We start from the raw sequence: 19885 nt of genomic DNA, 5'->3' as shown, positions 1-19885 counted from the left end.
AATTAGGGATGAGCAATAAATGCTGGCCTAGCCAGTGATGCCCACATCACATGAATGAATTTTTAAAAATAAAATAAATTCCTTCCCCCATTCCCAATGCCCCTAATTTTTTCTGGCATGGGACAAGGATGTGAACAGTGAGCCCACACCCTTCATTCATGGCCTGGCCGGCTAAGTGCAGGGGTAATCATCTCCTAACCCCACAATTTTCATGGAGTCAGGCCAGCTTCTCAAAGACTCATGGCTCATGGCCCTCAGAAGAGTTGTCAACCTTAGTGTGGATTTGGGAAACTTTTCAAAGACAAAAGGTCTTACCCATGCCATCCATGTTCACAATGCCCCCCCATAGCTCCTTATAGCCCCCTTGCAAACTTATGGTACTTCCATGCCCATTCACCCAGTATGTACTCTGTCCAGACCCAATGAACCCTATGGTAACAATGGCATATGTGGAATTGCTTAAGAAAAACACTCCTTCATAATTTTCTTTAAAAAAACCTTCTGCTGCTACAACCAAATACAAATGTTAATCAACCAGACTTTAAAGTATCAATAATAGAAACTATAAGCACTTGACACCTCTTTATCTTGTGTAAATAAACATTGAGCCATTGACAAATTAGATCTAAGAAAAAAAGATTGTAATTCTATCAATCAAGGAATGTTTTCCCTTCTGTGCATCTGTTTCAATAAAGGGAAAGCTTTTACGAGAATGTGGGCTCTTAGCCAAACTTGCATAATGAGGCATAATGAGTTGTCAAGGACGCTATAAGGGGCCATGGGGTTGGATGGTGGGGGGCATGAGTGGGGATTGAGGGTATGCAGGGCCATGGGGAGCGGCTGCGGGTGTGAAGAGCTGTGAGAGTTGACGGCTAGAGGGCCTAATATTTCACAAAACATGGGGAACAGCCCATCTCAGCACTCAGTAGGTCCTATGGTTGCCTCTGATCTGTATCTGGGGGCAGTAGGCCCGACTCCATCCTGTACCCATCCCCCTGGAATGAAAATTGTGCCATTTGTGGCACTTCTTCCTAAGGTGGATGGCTGACATGAGCTACCCACCTTAGGAGTATCTGGCCCAATGCACCACAGGCACAAGGTTTATCACCTTTTCCCAAGAGTAAAACTGAACAGTGGGAAAGGCAGGAACATTGTAGGATCCAGCAATCATGGATTAAGTGCCGATATTTGCTTTGTTGTTAATAATTCCTTAAGAACCATAATAATAATAGGAAGAATAATAATAAGACAACTCTTTACCCCAGACAACTCTGATTTAGGTTTTATATTTAATTGGCAGCCTCTCAGAAAAATGAGCTGTCCAGTTCTAAACTGTCGGATAACAACTCTAATAAGTGCTCTATCGAACCAATTGACTCAATAGGGCAATTTGACATTAGATCTTCATGTATTCTGTCTCTAGTACATTATAACAACAGAAAATGATTGAATTGTGTAACAAATCCAGGTTAGCATCTGGTAAGAGAAAATATTTACTTTGTGACTTAACAGAATCATTGAAGGTCATCAATTATATTTAATGCTCATCACACAATGTCAAGCATGCCATACTTCTGTAAGGTTTCAAAAATCAGTCTCTGAAGTATTATGTTAGGTATTTCTTTATCGTTCAACTCAAGAATGTTTCAAGTGGTTCCACTATTTGCCATTTTTAAAAATGTATTCTTTCATGGGATGTGGGCATCACATATTTAAAGGGCAAGCCGAGACAATACTTACATGACAATTACTTAATACTTCTTCGTAGGCCATCCCTCAGGACCAAGGATGGCTTTCTTCCACTCCAGGATTGTGGGTCAGGAGGTGATGAAAATGTCCAATGCTGGATCTGCACACTCTGCCACAGGTGGGGCAGGTGGTGTTTGATGAGGCGGGTAGGTGGGCTGCTTAATATTACTTAATAGCAATTACTTAATAACAGGCTGGATGTAAATCACTGGACTAAAAAGTACAGAGTACTTAAAATGTACAGAGTATTTTTGAGATGAATAACATTAGACTGTGGGTGGAATGTTGTGTGAGATCTCCAAGATTGAGTACGTGAGGCTGAGGATATCAAAAGCAAACTGCGAGTTGTTTATAAACAGACAATACCGGAGATACTCAGCAGGACTTGCAGCATCTGTAGAAAGAGAAACAGAAATAGAAGGCAAATCCTTCCCTCAAGTTTTCTGCCATGGCAATTAGTTGTGCCTTGACTTACTCAATTTTTTAAAATCTTTGTTATTTTGCTTGTTATAGTGATATAAGACACTCCTTATAGCTATCTCTTTGAGCAAGGTCTTGGTCATCTGCCCTAATATCCCCATACGTGGCTTAGTGTATTATTTAGTTTTACAATGCCCCTGTGAAGCACTTTGGGATTTTTTAATACATTAAAGGCACTATATGTATTGTGCATTTTGTAATGATGATAGGAAAGGACGATAGGCAATCCAGAGTAAGAATAATTAACTGGACGAGAGCTGACTTCGATGGAGCAAGAACGGAGCTGGGCCAGGTAGACTGGAATGAAAGACTGGCAGGAAAAACTGTAGCTGAACAATGGGCTACCTCCAAAAAAGAATTGGTTCGGGCACAGTCAAGGTAAATTCCATTGAAAGAGAATGGTAGGGCAAACAAATCCAGAGCTCACTGGATGAAAAAAGAGATAGAAATTAAGATAAAGAAAAAAAAGTGTGATATGACAGGTGTCAGGTAGAAAAAGCAATTGAGAACCATGAGGAACACAGAAGGTTCAGAGGGGAGGTGAAAAAGCATATCAGAGAAGCGAAGTGGGATTATGAAAAAAGACTGGCAGCCAACATAAAGGGCAATCCCACAGTCTTCTATAGGCATGTAAATAGTAAAAGAGTGGTAAGAGGAGGAGTAGGGCTGATTAGGGACCTAAAAGGGAATTTACACGTGGACGAAGGGGCCATGGTTGAGGTATTAAATGAATACTTTGCATCCATCTTTACCAAGAAGATAAATGTTACCCAGGCCATGGTGGCAGAGAACTAGAAGGGTTTAAAATTGATAAGGAGCAAGTGTTGAATGGACTGTCAGAACTTAAAGTTGACAAGGCGCCAGGACTGGATGAGATGCATTCAAAGATATTGAAGAAAGTGAGAGTAGAATATGCAGGGGCACTGGCCATAATCTTTCAGTCTTCACTAGATTCAGGGGTGGTGCCAGAGGACTGGAGAATTGCAAACATTACGCCCTTGTTCAAAAAAGTTGTAAGGATAAGTCCAGCAATTGCAGACCAGTCAGTTTAACTTCAGTAGTGGGCAAGATTCTAGAAACAATTATTCGGGATAGAATTAGTAACTACATGGAAAGCAATGGGTTGATAAGGAAGAGCCAGCATGGATTTCTAAAGGGGAAATCGTGTTTAACTAATTTTCTGGGATTTTTTGAGGAGGTAACAAAAAAGGTCGATGAGGGTAATGCTGTTGATGTGGTCTTTCAAAAGGCATTTGACACAGTGCCACACAACAGACTTGTGAGAAAAGTTATTGCTCGTGGAATAAAAGGGACAATAGCAACGTGGATACAAAATTGGCTGAAAAATGGGAAGTAGAGAGTAATGGTTAATGGACATTTTTCAAGCTGGAGGGAGGTCTATAGTGGAGTTCCCCAGGGGTCGGTATTGGGACCCTTGCTTTTCCTGATATATATTAATTATCTAGATCTTGGTGTAGGGGACAATTCAAAGTTTGTGAATGATACAAAGCTTGGGAGTGTTGTGAACTGCAAGGAGGATGGTGTGGAATTCCAAGAGGACGTAGACAAGTTGGTGGAGTGGGCAGATAGGTGGCAGATGAAGTTCAATAAGAAGTGTGAGGTGATGCATTTTGGTAGGAAGTACATAGAGATACAATATAAAATAAGGGGTGAAATTTTGAAGGGGGTGCAGGAGCAGAAAGGCCTGGATGTATATGTGCATAGATCATTGAAGGTGGCAGGATAGGTGAGAGACCAATTAATAAAGCATATAGTATCCTGGGCTTTATTCATAGGGGCATAGAGTACAAGAGCAAGGAGGTTATGCTGAATTTATATAAGACACTCGTTAGACCTCAGCTAGAGTATTGTGTACAGTTTTGGGTGCCACATTATAGGAAGGAGGTGAACAACACATTGGAGAGTACAGAAGAGGTTTACAAGAATGGTTCCAGGGATGAGAAACTTCAGCTATGAGAATAGATTGGAGAGGTTGGGACTGTCCTACTTGGGAGAAAAGGCTGAGGGGAGATTTGATAGAGAAGTTCAAAATCATGAGGGGGCTGGACAGAATAGATAGGGAGAAGCTGTTCCTGGATCCTCCCCACCCCATCCCCCTTATCTCATTTTCTATCCTTTATTTCCCCCACCACCGCCCCCTCCCCCCACCCCATCGCCCACAGGGCCATCTGTTACTTGTTCCATGTTGTTCTTTCACACAATGTTACCCTTGTTCTGCTATAATCACATTCTGCTTTCTTACCTTTATGCCACTATTAGCACCTTTTTTAGCACTAACCACTATCATCAACACTCCCTTTGTCCTTCAGTTCATGACATCTTTGTCAATCCCTCCTTTGTCTCCATCTATTGCTGGCCTTCTATCCAGGTGGACTGCTCCCATAAACAGTATAATTTCATCACATTTCCACTTCTCTTCAGCTCTGAAGAAGGGGCATCCTTACTTTTATGTTCAAAACCTCTTGTAATAAAGGATAGCATTCCATTAGCCTTCTTAATTACTTGCTGTACCTACATATTAACTAGGTCATAAGGCTCATTTGGAGAGCCAGTGCAGACACAATGGGCCGAATGGCTTCCTTCTGTGCTGTTATAATTCTGTGATTCAAATGTACGCTATTGTTGGTTGTCGTTTGTGTGAATTGGTTAAACTTGCTGACGCATTAAAATGGGGCAACAGTGTTGTAGCACACCATATGAATTAAGAAATAAGTTGATCTTCATGTTAATAAATATAAAATATTGCAATTTGGGATAAGACCCTCACTCAGACAGTGATAAAGGTCTAGAATAACATGCCGAGCAAAGTAACTGAGGGAAAAAAATGGAGTTGGTCAACACAACTACATGTTATGACAGGAAATTTGAGGGGCAAATTTCCTTGGGGTATCCCTGATCTTCCACCTTAACTTGGAAGGAAGAACAGCTGAATGCTCAGGAAACATTGTGATTATCCGTTTTTAGCTAATGGTGCTGTTATTCCAGTTCCTTTGTTGACCTTTTGCCAAAGTTACAGTTTAAAAACATCAATTTGAGGTATTAATATGCTTGGGGAAATATGCTTTAATAGGCAAAATTGCCTTTCCAATGCCTGACTATTTTAATAGTGGGGCTTTGGATTACACTTCAAACCTTGCCCTCACATGCTTATCTGACAATAGAGATCAAATAATTCTGAGATTATCTGTCTTCATGATGTGTGAAGTAAGCATATCTGCTTATCTTGTGTCAACAACAGTTGGTTCAATGCCCATTGCAGCTGGGAACATTTTTCGCAATGTGTTACCCATTTACGTACTTATATTTTAAAAACAGCACAACACTCTGTGTCCTTGTCATTCATGTGCATGTGTTGAAAATAAAGGCTGACAGTGTGTTGTTCAATAGTAGGATTTGCTCCCATTACTCATATTGCTGTTTTCATTCTGTGGCTCTACATTCTACACAGTGGGCCAACCAATGAAAAACTATATAGCATTAATCCCTTAGATCAGCTGCGAGATAGCTAAACAGCCGACATAAAACCAGAAAGAGAAAGTCAAAGTAGAAATGGACATTACAGAGCGAAGAAACACAATTTGCCGTTGAGAATTAAATGTCCTCATGCAAAGAGAAATCACTACAATAAATGGGCTGGTGGCCACTCTGTTCCCCAGATGTATCTATTGTACCAGGTTTAGGGAGAGGCAGTTTAAAGAGAGCAAATCAGTTAACCGACAAGAATTGTGAATAAATAACAACAGAAAATATTGTAAGTAACTCAGCAGGTCAGGCAGCACTTGTGGCCAATGACCCTTCGTCAGAACTAAATCTTGAATATGACTAAGTCACATACAGAGGCCTTATAATATATACCCCAAGAAGACTTCAGACTGGCAGAATACCAGTGAACCCTTAAGTCAAGTAATACTCTTAGGAATCACTTAAAAGACATTAGGTGTAACATCAAAATCAAAGCACAAGCACCAAGGGGCAATACCCAGACATCAATTACACATAATTTATTAAGTAAAGCCATTAAACTGCTGCTGGTGCACTATTCAAGATCGAGGAGTAATAATATTACTGCAGGTTTTAAGAGAGTGCTCATTTGGTCATTAGTGCATGATTGTTATTGATATGGTTTTGTCCTGTTTACCCATCATCACTGTGCTCGCTGACCTACTTTGGTTCCCAGTTATGGTTTGACTTTAAAATTCTCATCCTTGTTTTCAAATCCCTCCATGGCCTCACCCTTCCCTTCCTATCTCTGTAATCTCCTCCAGTCCCACAACCCTCTGCGATAGTATAAATTTTCATTTAAAAAGGATAGTCATTTTAGCTTGTTACGGGAAGGTCGTTTCTGAAAGATCAATGAGGGTAGCACGTTTGATGTAGGCTACATGGATTTTAGCAAAGCTTTGATAGAATCCCACATGGCACATTGGTCAGAAAGGAAAGAATCCAAGGGCAAAAGGCAAGTTACATCCAAATTTGTCTTAGAGTCAAGTGCAAAGGGCTTTGGCGGATGGGTGTTTTTGTGGTTGGACAGCTGTTTCCAATGGTGTTCCACAGGATTCAGTACTAGGTCTCTTGATTTTTGTGGTACATATTGATGATTTATACTTAAATATGGGGGGAATGATTAAGACGTTTGCGGTTGATATAAACATTGGTCCTGAGATTGTTAGTGAGGAACAACACTTTAGGCTACTGGAAGATATCAATGGAGTGGTCAAGTGGACAGCAAGTGGCAAATAGAATTTAATCTGGAGAAGTGTGAGGTAATTCATTTGGAGAGGGCAAACAAGGCAAGGGAATAGATCACAAATGGTAGCATATTGAGAAGTGTAAAGGAACAGAGGGATCGTGGAGTGCAGATTCCTGCAAGTTGTAGGACAGGTAGATAAGGTGGTTAAGAAAACATATGGGATACTTTCCTTTATTAGCTGAGCAACAGAACATAAGAGCAGGGAGCTCTCTTGCTGCTGCTGCTTGTAGCTACTCCCGCCAGGAGATCTGCCCTTATGGTCATGCTCCTCTGTCTCGTGCCATCCGCACACATCCAACCACTCTGTGATATCCATCATCTAACTATGCCTAGGTTGACCCTTCTTTCTGCTGCCCTTCACTTTCCCCTCTAGAAGAGAGCTCTGTAGCTTTGCAAATGGCTGAAATACTGACATTTCCTTTTTGGGATGTCACTTCTTAGAATTATTGTTGTTCTTGCAATTTCAAGCACCTCTTCATTGATCTTATGGTCTGTATATGGAATTTTTAGCATATGTCTTAGCATCCGCATTTCGAAGGTCTCTATTTTCTTCCATAGATCTTTAATTATTGTTCAGGTTTCTGAGGCAGGCAAGAAAGCGGGTAGAATGTAGCATCTTATCAGTTTTTTCCTTGCTACAAGCTTGAATGTTCTTGTTGTTAACACATTCTTCATCTTCACAAAATTACTTCTGGCTATCTTAATCTTTCTCCTAACTTCAGCATCGCATCTACCATCTTCTGTTACCATTTGTCCTAAATAGACAATCTGTCTACTTTTTCTAGTGTGGCGCCATCCACTTCAATCTTCAATATGGGAACTGTATAAAATGCTAGTTAGTCCACAGTTAGAGTCCTGCGTACAGTTCTGGTCACTGCATTACAGGAAGGATGTAATTGCATTAGAGAAAATACAGAGCAGAATTACGAGGATGTTGCCAAGAATAGAGTTTAGAAGAGTGAGGGGTGATTTGATTGAAGTATACAAGGTCCTGAACGGCCTTGACAAGGTGGATGTCAAAAGGATGTTTCCTTTCGTGGGTGAGTCCAGAACTGGGGGGCACTGTTTTAAAATTAGAGGTCACCATTTTAGGACAGAGGTGAGGAGAATTTTTTCTCTCAGAGGGTTGTGCGACTTTGGAACTCTGCCTCAGAAGATGGTTGAGACGGGGTCATTGAATATTTTTAAGGCAGAGGTAGATAGATTCTTTTTAGGCAAGGGAATCAAAGGTTATCGGGGTTAGATGGGAATGTGGAAATCGAAACACAAGATGATCAGCCATGATCTTATTGAATGGCGGAGCAGGCTTGAGGGGCCGAATGGTCTACTTGTGTTCATATTTCTAATGTTCTAGTGTAGAATTTTAGCTATGAGAAAAGAATGGATAGGCTGGTGCTGTTTTCTTTGGAACAGAGGAAGCTGAGAGGAGATTTAATTGAGCTGTACGGGTACAGCGTCTCAAAACCAGCAAGCTGGGGACCAAGGCCATGCCAGATTTTGGATTTTGTTAGGTATCGGATCAGGCAGTTCGGGCCGTGGGCAGTTTAGGCCAAGGAAGGTTGGGTGGGGTCAAGAGTTGCTCAGAGATCGGTAGTAAGCGGCAAAGAGGATAACTTGTCCAGCACCACACTGCGCCAATGCAGTGCCTAGCTGAATTGTCCAGGTAAGTTAGGTTTTTTTTAGTTTACTCTATAAAAATGATGCATGCCACATTCTAAAAATGTCCAGTTTTTGGACAGCTCCGTTTTTTAGACAGTTGGATTTGCAACACTCTACCTGTATAAAATAATGAGGGTCCTGATAGATTAAATAGGAAGGACCTGTTTTCCTTAGCAGATGGGCCAATAGCTAGGATTTAAACTAATTGGTAGAAGGGATTAGGCGGAAGTTGAGAAGAAATTTTCACCCAGAGAGTAGGGAGGTATGGAACTCGCTTCATGAAAGGGTGGTAGAGGGAGAAACTCTCATTGCATTTAAAAAATACTTGGATGTAATCTTCAGGTGCCATAACCTACAGGAGCTGACAGGTGGGATTAGGCTGGAGTGTTCTTTTTCAGTCGGCATAGACATGATGGGCTGAATGGCCCCTTTCTGTGCCATAAATTTGCTATATTTCTATGGACTGAATTTTCCCTGTGTTGGAGGGACGTTGATGGGCGGGCGTGCTTCCGATCGGTGCCCCCGATCGGAGGCACGGCGCCACGTTACGTGGGCAGGCCAATTAAGGCCCACCCAGCCTGACATCCGGTGGGAAGTGCTATGCGCTCCCTGTGTGGGCTGGTGGGGGGGGGATTCCTAAAATCGAAAGTGCGCACAAAAGAACGCACTCATCTCCATGAGGCTAAGTGCTGCCTCAGGGAGATCGTCTCTAAATGTAAAAAAGCTCAAAATAGAAAAATAAAATTTCCCTAACATGTCCCCTCATGTGACACTGTCACATGAGTTGGGACATGTTCATAATTTCCAAAAAAACTTTATTAAAATTTTTAGAACCCAACATGAAACCTCATCCCGCCGGTGGATGAGGTTTCATGTTTTTTCTATTCCCCGCTGGGGCTCCTGGCCTGTCCGCCAACCTTAAGGTTGGACGGGCAGGTCCTTTAATTACTTTAATTGCTCTGTCAATGGCCCCAATTGGCCATTGACAGGTCGGCAGGCACGCAGCTGATTTTGCTGCGCCCCCGCCTTCCTGAAAATTTAAATCGGGCACGGTGGCGTCGGAAGTTCCGCCCAACATCATCCCGCGTCATTTTACGTGCCTACGGTAAAATCCAGCCCTATGTTTCTATGTTCGTTCAGTCACTGACTCAGATCTATCTTAGTATTGAATCTACAGGACAGACCCGACCCATCAGAACTGTTATCCATCACATGTTCTCCTGAGTTATCAACACATCAAATATCAGGGAAAACTAGGTAAAAATTACGAAGTTAGCAGTAAGGGGAGAGTGCAGGCCCTGACTCTCCCTCCTCCCTCCACCCACACAGGTAGCGCTGAGTGCTACCGGCTGCGCGTCACTTTGGGCGGGCCTTAATCGGCCCGCCCACGTAAAATGGTGGCGCGCAGCCAATCGCCGCCTGCTCCTGACCGGCTCGCCTGATGGGAAGAAAATTCACCCCAAAGACGTTAATCTAACTCTTCTGAGTTATCCAACCACATCACTAAAAACTGGTTTCTCAGCATTAGACCTTTTTTTAATACACAGGATAAGAAGGTGTGTGTTGAAGTGGAGATGATCAAAAAGAGCCTGTTGGGCTAAATAGTCCCTTGGTGTCACTAAAAGTTCCTACATTCTTTAAGCTAAATTTAAAAATTCCAGTTATCAGATCTCCAGGGGCAGGAGGAGGTCATTTTATACAATGAGGACTACGTTTGATGTTTTAACACTCCAAGTTTAGGCACTAATGGGAAGATAACGATCATAAAGTACAACACAAATTAGTTACACATGACTTTTTACTGATGTTGGGCCTCAATAAATATTCTGCTTGGCAAGCACCTAAAACTCCCACCGAAAGCAGCAGCAGCTTCGCATCCTAGAAGGGGTGAAAATGCCCTCGGTCCCTTTATTGTCACCTAAAGTTTTGGAGGTAGAGGAGGAGTTGTGGAGGGATATTTAGCAGGTTGGGCTGCCTAAAGATGCTGCATGGCTTTTCAATTGCACCTCCACCCCAACAGAGTGAGCGGCAACATACCTCACTTCATCAAACATTGTTGCTGAAACCTTCTCTTCCCAAAGATGGCTGTGCCAGCAATCACTGGTTGTATCACATATAAATTACTGACAAAACCCTATGGGCAGAATTGCCCTTAGATGGCGGGTGGGCCCCACCGGCTTGGCGACAGGAGGGCAGCTGACCCCTGTCACTGAAATGGGGCCCGCTGCCATTTTAAGTGGGTGGGCCAATTAAGGCCCGCCCAGCGGCATCCCCGACGGGAAGCACTATGCGCTTCCTGTGTGAGGGGGGGAGGGAATCCCCAACTGTCAAAGTGCGCTCTTTCGCACGTGTGCGCAAAAGAGCGCACTTCTCCCTGAGGCAAAGTCCTGTCTCAGGGAGAATACTGACAGTGTCAAAAACATTAAAAATAGAAACATTAAAAAGTTATTAACAAGTCCCCCGCATGTGACAATTTCACACGAGATGGGGCATGTTAATAAAACCACATAAACTTTATTAATTTTTTACAATATGGACATGAATAATCTGGAGCCCGCTGGGGCTCCTGGCCTGCCCGCCGGCCTTAAGGTTGGATGGGCAGGTCTTTAATTACTTTAAATAGCCTGTCAATGGCCTCAATTGACAGGTCGGCGGGCAGACAACTGATTTCGCTGTCCACCCGCCTTCCTAAAAATTTAAATGGACCGGGATGACATTGGGGATTCCTCCCGACATCATCCCGCGTCATTTCTCCCTTGGCGACCGGCCCCGCCCCAAATCACCGAGGGCAAAATCCTGGCCTATGTTTTAGGTTTTTTCAGAAGCACCCTATTCACAACATATCTTGCTTTATATGCAAACCTGGCTACATCTTTCTCTTTGACTTTCTTTTTACTTCCTCTGGTAGTTTTTAAATTTCGGCAATTGTAGACAATGGGTGATTTTTCTGCATTCATATTTAACAACAGCAATAAGTTGCACCTATATAGCAGCTTTAACATAGTAAAATGTCCAAGGGGTCTCTGTGGCGATTGAAGGTACAACCTTTCCTACTGCCTTTAGGAGTCACGTGATTATACTGACGAATGAGCTCTAAGTGCGGGTAATCTTAGGGGCAGAGCTTTCTAGTCATGGACTTGGTTAAAGCATGCAGCTTCTCTAAGGGCTCTGTAATAAAGTTATCTGTTTCAAGTAAGAACCTTGTCTGGTACATTAAGTTCAGCACAGCCCCACAGGCGCTTTATCAAACAAATTTAACGCAGAAGCACATAAGGAGATTTTGGGATAGGTGAGAGGCAGGTTTTAAAGGAGTGTCTTAAAGGAGGAGAGGCGTGGAAGCTTTCTGAAGACAATTTCAGAGCTTAGGGCCTCAGCAGCTGAAAAATGGCTGCCCGTGATGGAGAGACTGAAATCAGAGGTGTTCAGGAAGCTAGAATTAGAGAAGTGCAGGGACATCACAGAGTTGTAGGACTGAAGGTGGTTACAGAGATAGGGAGGGCTGAGGCTGTGAGGGGTTTGGAAAAAAATCGATGAGAATTTTAAAATCGAGTATTGCTGGACTGGGAACCAATTAGGTCAGTGAGCACAGGGGTGATGGGTGAACAGGATTTGGTGCAAATTAGATTATGGGCAGCAGAGTTTAGAAATTATTCCCTGCATAATACAACAATTCCTTTCAGTATTTTAACCTCGTCAAATCATTTTATTCCTTACCCTCCTCCCCTACAATGGTAATTTTATTTATTTCTGTGTGATTTATATATATATATATACACACACATATGTATGCATATACATCAATAAATACACAGTGCTTGATTTTATATTCATTTTTTTTGACTATCATGTGTTATTTCTGTTCCTATTATTAGCCAATTGACTAAAATACGCTTGATGCCTGGTTTTAAGCACTGTACTGATCAAATTCATATAAATTGGCATAGTTACCTTAGAGATAATAATCTATCAATTCGAATTTTAAAATTAACTAGGCTGCAACATTTTTAATTAAAAAATTAAACAATGTCAGTGGAGTGGAGCACCAGGAAAAAGCCAACGTTTTAACTGTAATTTCTGACATTAGATTTTATTAATCACTTAAGCTGCGCCTTTGAGGCCAACCTTGCAATCCTGATACTCAAGTTCCAGACAATCATTTACAAGACTCCTCCTTAAATCTTTCCTTTTTTCCGCAATGTGCAGGTTCTTTTTTAAAAAAGGCTTCATATCAACAATCTAAAGCTTCTTGATTTGCCCAACTTCTTCCCGACCTTTCAACCCTCTGGTGTCCTGTGCTGCAGGCTCCTGGCCTTCACCTGGAATTCTCAATTTCTCAAAATCCAGCATGATTTTATGAGAAGACTATCATGTTTGACAAATCCATTCAAGTTTTTTGACAATGGGGGTAGGGAAAGGAGGACCAGAGAATGCAGCACATTTGGATTTTCAAAAGGCATCTGATAAGGTTGTTGCACAAGATAAGGGCTCATGAAATTGGAGGGAAGAGGTCGGGCATGGAAGTCTGCCCATGTGCGTGGGAGTGTGCACTAAGAGCTCCCTGAGGGCACAGAGCTGCCTCAGGGAGCTGAAGAATTGCAGAAACAAAAATAAAGATTTAAAAGATGATATAAACATGTCCTCACATGTGACTCAGTCACATGAAGCGGGACATGTTTGAAATGAAGTTGAAAACATTTTTCCACTTTTTTATTTGCTGTTGGAAACCACATCCCGCCCGTGAATGAGGTTTCGTAAAAAATGCAAAGGCCGCCTGGACTATTTGCCCATCCACCGACTGAACAGTTGAGCGGGCAGCGAAAAATACAAATGAATTACCTGCTTAAGGGCCTTAATAGGCCTCTTATTTATCGGCGGACACGCTGTCGCCTCTCGCACGTGCCCGCCAACTGAAAGATTGTGAGAATGCACAATGATATCGGGATGCTTGCCCAACGTCATTGCGTGTGATTTTATGCCCGATCAGGGCGTGCACCTGTCCGATGAAAATAAAATCCTACCCAATGTCTTTTTCCCCACACTATCCCCATATCCCTTTATGCCATTGGCGTTTAGAAATCTGACCAAATCTGCTTTAAACATACTTAATGATTGACTTCCACAGCCCTCTGGGGTAGAGAATTCTAAAGATTCACAACCCCCTCAGTAAAAAAAAAACTCCTCATCTCAGTCCTTAGTGTCCTTCTCCTTACTTGAAATTGTGTCCCCTGGTTCTAGACTCCCCGACCAGGGGAAACATCTTACATTCATCTACCCTGTCTATCCCTTTAAGTATTTTGTAGGCTCCAATGAGATCATCTCTCATTCTTTGAAACTCTAGAGAATACAGGCCCAGTTTCCCCAATCTCTCTTATAAAACAGTCCCGCCACCCAGGAACAAGTCTGGTGAACCTTCACTGCACTCACTCTATGGCAATAATATCCTTTCTATGGTAAGATGACCAAAACTGCACACAGTACTCCAGGGTGCAGTCTAACCAAGGTTATATACAATTGAAGCAATACTTCACTAATCCTGTACTCAAACCCTCTTGCGTTAAAAACTAACATACCATTAGCCTTCCTAATTGCCTGCTGCACCTACATGTTAGCCTTCGGTGACTTAGTAATGAGGACACCTAGGTATCTTTGTACATCTGTTAGTGGAATACTGTCAGTTTTGGTCTCCTTACCTAAGAAAGGGTATACTTGCTTAAGAGGGGTGCAACTAAGGTACACTAGATTGATTCCTGGGATAAGAAGGTTGTTCTATAAGGGGAGATTGAGTATAATGGGTCTATATCCTTTGGCATTTAGAAGGATGCAGGATGATCTCATTGAAACACATAGGGCAGAATTTTTCCTTCAGTGATTGGGGGCGGGGCCCGCTTGCCGACGCAAAAATGACGCGGGATGACGTTGGGGGGAACCCCCGGTGTCATCCCGCCCCATTTAAATATTCAGGAAGGCGGGGGGACAGCAAAATCAGCTGTCCACCCGCCGACCTGCCAATGGCCTATTGAGGCCACTGACAGGATAATTAAGCCAATTAAAGGCCCTGCTTCTCCAACCTTGAGGCTGGCGGGCAGGCCAGGAGCCCCAGCGGGCTTCTGAAAAAAACATGAAGCCTCATCCACTGGCGGGTTGAGGTTTCATATCTGTTTTAAAAAACTTTAATAAAGTTTATGTGATATTTATTAACATGTCCATCTCGTGTGATATTGTCACCTGAGGGGGACATGTTAATAATTTTTTTATTTTTCTGTTTTTCAACTTTCAAAAACTGTCAGTGATCTCCTCGAGGCAGCACTTAATCTCAGGGAGATATGCGCTCTTTCACGTGCATGCGAAATCCCTCCCCCCCCGCACAGGAAGCGCATAGCACTTCCCATCGGGCGGCCCGCTCACTCAAAATGGCGGCGGGGCCCGTTTCGGCGGTGGCGGCGATCGGCTGCCCGCCTGCCGCCGAGCCGGTGGGGCCCACCCGCCCATCAAGGGCAAAATTCTGCCCATAAGATTCTGAAAGGGCTTGAGAGGGTACATGCTGAGAGGCATAAGGTCTTAGTCTCAGGATAAGGGAAGCGTCATTTCAAACTGAGATGAGGAGAAACTTCTTCACTGAGAAGGATGTGAATCTTTGGATTCTCTACCCCAGGCAGCTTTGGATGCTTGGTCATTGAGTATATTCAAGACTGAGATTGGTATATTTTTGGACTCTAAGGGAATCAAGGGATATAAGGAACAGGCAGAAAAATGGTGGTGAGGTTGAGGATAAGATATGAGTGTATTTAATATCAGAGCAGATTAGAGGAGCTATGTAGTCTACTGCTATTTATGTTCCTAATTCCTAACCTGGGTTCAGAAACATCTAACTTCTAGGTCAATGAGTTCTGTGTGTTTTGAACATCATACAATATGATGCTGAATATAAGTTTAGCATTACACTAATAAAGCTATTCAAATATAAGTACTTTTATTACTATAGTAAGAGCCTTAAGCAACAAAATGAATATCACTTTAGATAATTTAAAATTCATCCATAAATCCTGCCACCTTATTTTCTCTTCTTCTCACAATCTCTGTGCTACATTTATAATCTTTTCTACCTATTCTATCTTTATCATACAAGTTCTAATCTATTTTGTTAGTTTTATATTTAAGATTTTCAAAAATTAATTTTCTTCTTTAGTCTGTATTTTTCTATTGTCTATTATAAAGTGGGGAGAAGCAATGGACTGCATTTTACTGGAGGTGGGGAAGGACGGCTTGTCCACCATGTCCCCCATCCCCTGAAGGAAAGTTGGCTGGAAGCCGACTCTTTCGTGCAAGCCTGCCCCACAGCTATAATACACGGCAGGCAGGTTAAATGGGCTCACAGTGGGACTTCCATCTCTCACTGAGGAGGAAGAACTGCCTTCGGAAGCTGTTGACCAACCCGGTGGGCTAGCAACTCCAGGGAAATAATTTTCCGGTCGGCGAGCGGGGGCGGGGCCCGCTTGCCAACGTGTAAAATGACATGTGGTGACATCAGGCGGGTGTCCCGACGTCACCGCGCGTCATTTAGATTTTCAGTTCGGCGGGCGCTCACGCGAGTTGGCTGCGCACCTGCCGAACTGTCAAAGGCCTATTGAGGCCTGTTAAAAACTAATTGATAAAGCTAAATGAGCTGCCCGTCCAACCTTAAGGTCGGCGGGCAGGCGAAGAGCCCAGGCGGCCTTTGTATTTTTCTTGGAATCTCAATCACGGGCTTCATGAAATGTTTAAAAATTCAATAAAAATTATTTTAAAAACTCATTGACATATCCCAGGTCATGTAACACTGTCACATGAGGGGACATGTTTTAAAAGTCTTTAATTACTTTATTCAGTTGCTTAAAAGTTAAACAAATCTCCCTGAGCCTCTCTGCGCCTCAGGGAGATTTCTGAGCTCTTTCGCGCACATGCCTGGACTCAAGGAACCCCCCTACCTGCTTCCGGGCGAGTGTCAGGCTGACGTCAGGCTGGGCCTTAATTGGCCAGCCTATGTAAAAAGGCGGCGCGGGCCCAATCAGGAGTGCCGATCGGGTTTGTGCTCGCTCCCGCCCACCCCTTCACAACCATCCCCCCCCACCATCAGGGGGCAAATTCAGCCCCAGCAGTTCCGGCAGCACCATGAGCTCAGTCGTGCACGCTGCCGGGACTGTAAGCAGTCCCAAGAGGGCCCAATGGATCCCAGAGTGAGGTACATCCGGGGTATTGGGTGGGGAGGGTTTGGCCAGCTAAGGTAACGGGGCAGTGGGGGTGGTTTTGGAGAGCAGGCAGGTAGGAAGGAAGGTTGTGTGCTTGTCTGTGACAGTTAACACAGTGCTCACGCTCCGTGTGGATTCCTCCATCATGGAGGCCATGGCACGCACACCTTCATGGATCTCTGCCAAATCCTCCTGCACACCTCGCTGGACATCCAGCATCTGCCACCTAATGGACAAGTCCAGATGCTCATCATCAGCCTTCTAATGAGCATCATCCTTGTCTCCAGTAACCGTCTGACTGCCGGCGCCCTGGGCACTCTCTACCTCCGTCTGCACCTCAAGCGACTGTGGAGTGCCCTCACCAATGTGCACCAAGATGCTAGCCGCCACTCTAATGCCCACTGAGGTGCTCATATCTGTGCTGGTGCCTGCTTCAGAGAGCGGGTGTGATGCAGGTGCAAATAATGCCCGGTGGTCCTTGGGTGTCAGGGGTGGTGCTTCAGGGTCTGGAGAGAGAACACCTGCTGGTGAACCTAAAAGGGAGAAGAAGGACATGTCATTAGTTAAAGTCATCACACTGTCACTGTGCATGCTAGGTACCCTGGTGAGATAATGGAGATCTGCATCATGGTGCCCCCGTCTTCCAATGATCAATGGGGACTCCAGGTTTGAGGCGCACATCACTGAAGAGACTGCACTAGAATAATTGCACAATCTGAAATTCTCCCCTCTGTGCACTGCACTCTCACCTTTGTCTGGCACCCACCTCTCCACGCCTGGTTGCTCGTGCAGTGTGCCGGCTCTTGAGGGCATCTTGCTCATACCTTGAGAGGATTAAGAGGCTAGCAGGGCCTCCGTGACCTTTCTATATTGTTGTGGGCCACTTTCTCCTGGAACAACAGAGGGGCATTGATTTGTCCACTCTGTACATGCAGCACCATTGTAGCCTGGCCTACCCCAGCTGAGGAGCACCTGGCAGGGCACATCTGAATCGTGGCCTTCGAGCTGCAAGGGACTCAGTCAAAGCACCCAGGTGTGCCGCACCATGTCACGGCTGCTGACCAGTGCTGCCACCTCCTCCCATGCCCTCTTGGTGAGGTGCGGTGGCCTCCTCCTCCTATCCATGGGGACAAGGGTGTCCATCCTGGCAGCCGCCTCCTCCAGGTAGACGGTGAGGCACTCAGAAGCTGGGGGCTGAGTGCCCACCCGACCTGACCTCCCACCTGCTGTGTCTAGCTGCACTCGAGTCCATAGTGCCAGCTCAGGGAACGTCCTCCATGGCAGCTTCCAGAGGCTGCCTGAGCTGCTTTTAAACCGGCTGCTGGGTCACCATTGGACCCGGCGGCGCCCCTCCTAGCCAGGCAGGAAGTCGCCGGTAATTGGCCCGCCAGCGTGAAATCGCGGTTGGGGCTCGATCTCAGGTGGTGGTCCGTTTCGCGGCTGTTCCCGGGCCTGCCCACCGTGCCCGCCCGATGAGGGGAAAATCCTGCCCACACAGTTAGACAGTTGAATTTTTTTTTATTTTGACAAATCGGGCATGCAAATCTTGACTGTTCATATTACATCTTTAGGACGTGCCAACGCACTTTCCAACCAATGGATTACTTTTGCAAAGCAGTCACTGTTAAGTAGGCAAATCTGGAATACTTGCTGGCCTGGGTCTTCCAAGCAGCGGCAATGATAGTTGGATTGCGGCTGCCCTCAAATTCTCCTGATTCGACGCTGCTGCGCATTTTCTCCAGGGACTTCCAATTTCGGCCTTCACAAAAACGCACAGCGCAGTGTTCCTCGGGGAACTCTGTCGGAGCAGAGTGCAGTTGGGGGAAGATAGGACATGGCCCCTTTTTACGGCACGAGCTGCTGGACGGTAAGTTTAAATGTCCAGTCTGAATGTTAGCAAATGGATAAGTGAACGGGTGAGTGAGTGAGTGAGTGAGTGGGTGAATGAGTGGTTAGTTGACTGAGTGGGCAGATAGGTAGGGTGGGTGAGTTGTGTAGATGGGTAGCTGGGTAACAGGGTAGGTTAGGTGAGGTGGGTGAGGTGTGTAGGAGGGGTAGTCAAGTCGGGGGTGGTAGTCGGGTTGGGTTGGACCGATGGGTTGGGTTACTTGGCGGGGGTAGTCAGGTCACGGCGGTACATCAAATTAGGTCAGAAGGGTGGTGGCGGGGTTAGTCAGGTGCTCGGGGGGTGTAATTGGGTCAGGTTGTGATGGTAGTCGGGGGTCAGGAGGGTAGTCAGATTGGGGGCTGGTCGAGTTGCGGGGGGGTGTAATCGGGAGAGTCAGTAAAGAAAATTCCATGTTCAGTTGTTCAGTCCATTTGCAAGCTTGAATATCACCTTATTATAATTATTGTTTTGGCAAATGCAAATACTGCGACAGGAGTGAATTAGCGACCTGTGAGTTTTACAATGACACACTAGCAGGCAACGGAGAACTGTCTCTTGTTTTCCGACAGTAAAGACAGCGTCTTCCAAATAATAGTTTCCCATAGTAACTTGTCCATCATTTCCATTTCATTATTTGGGCTTATCTTTAATCATAGTGGATACATGGAACAACTCAGGGTCAATTGGCAGCTTGAAAAAGGAATTGGGTCCTTATATGTGGAAAAGTGGGACTGAAGGCAATTGAGATACTAATACTACTTGATTTTTTTTCCTTCAGTAGTCAGGTGAGAACTTTTTTTCCAATTTAGTAGGGGGGTCAGCAACCAGGTGGGAGGGAAATCCTTACGATCAAGGAGCAAGAGTAGGCCATTCAGCCCCTCGAGCCTGCTCCGCCATATAATAAGGTCATAGTTGATCTGGTAGTAACTTGAAATCTGTATCCCGCCTGCCCCTGATAACCTATCACCCCCTTGCTTACCAAGAATCTATCCACCTCTGCCTTAAAAATATTCAAAGACCCTGCTTCCACCACCCTTCCAGGGAGAGAGCTCCAAAGACTCACAACCCTCTGAGTGAAAAAAATCCACCTCATCTCTGTTTTAAATGGGCGAT

General features: G+C 44.5%; 1 protein-coding gene across 1 annotated transcript in view; it reads right to left on the bottom strand.

Moving 5' to 3' along the window:
* The window catches only part of LOC144686486 (A disintegrin and metalloproteinase with thrombospondin motifs 12-like), a 665462-nt gene that overhangs the window by 15222 nt on the left and 630355 nt on the right, over positions 1-19885 (bottom strand). The window contains exon 24 of the mRNA XM_078551763.1: positions 9872-9879. Coding sequence (XP_078407889.1) covers positions 9872-9879 — 8 coding nt within the window. The remainder of the gene's footprint in view (positions 1-9871; positions 9880-19885) is intronic.

Source organism: Cetorhinus maximus, chromosome 1 (assembly GCF_964194155.1).
Source record: "Cetorhinus maximus chromosome 1, sCetMax3.hap1.1, whole genome shotgun sequence".
NCBI lineage: Eukaryota > Metazoa > Chordata > Chondrichthyes > Lamniformes > Cetorhinidae > Cetorhinus > Cetorhinus maximus.
Note: the sequence above shows the minus strand (reverse complement) of the source record. Positions and strands in the feature narration are given on the sequence as shown.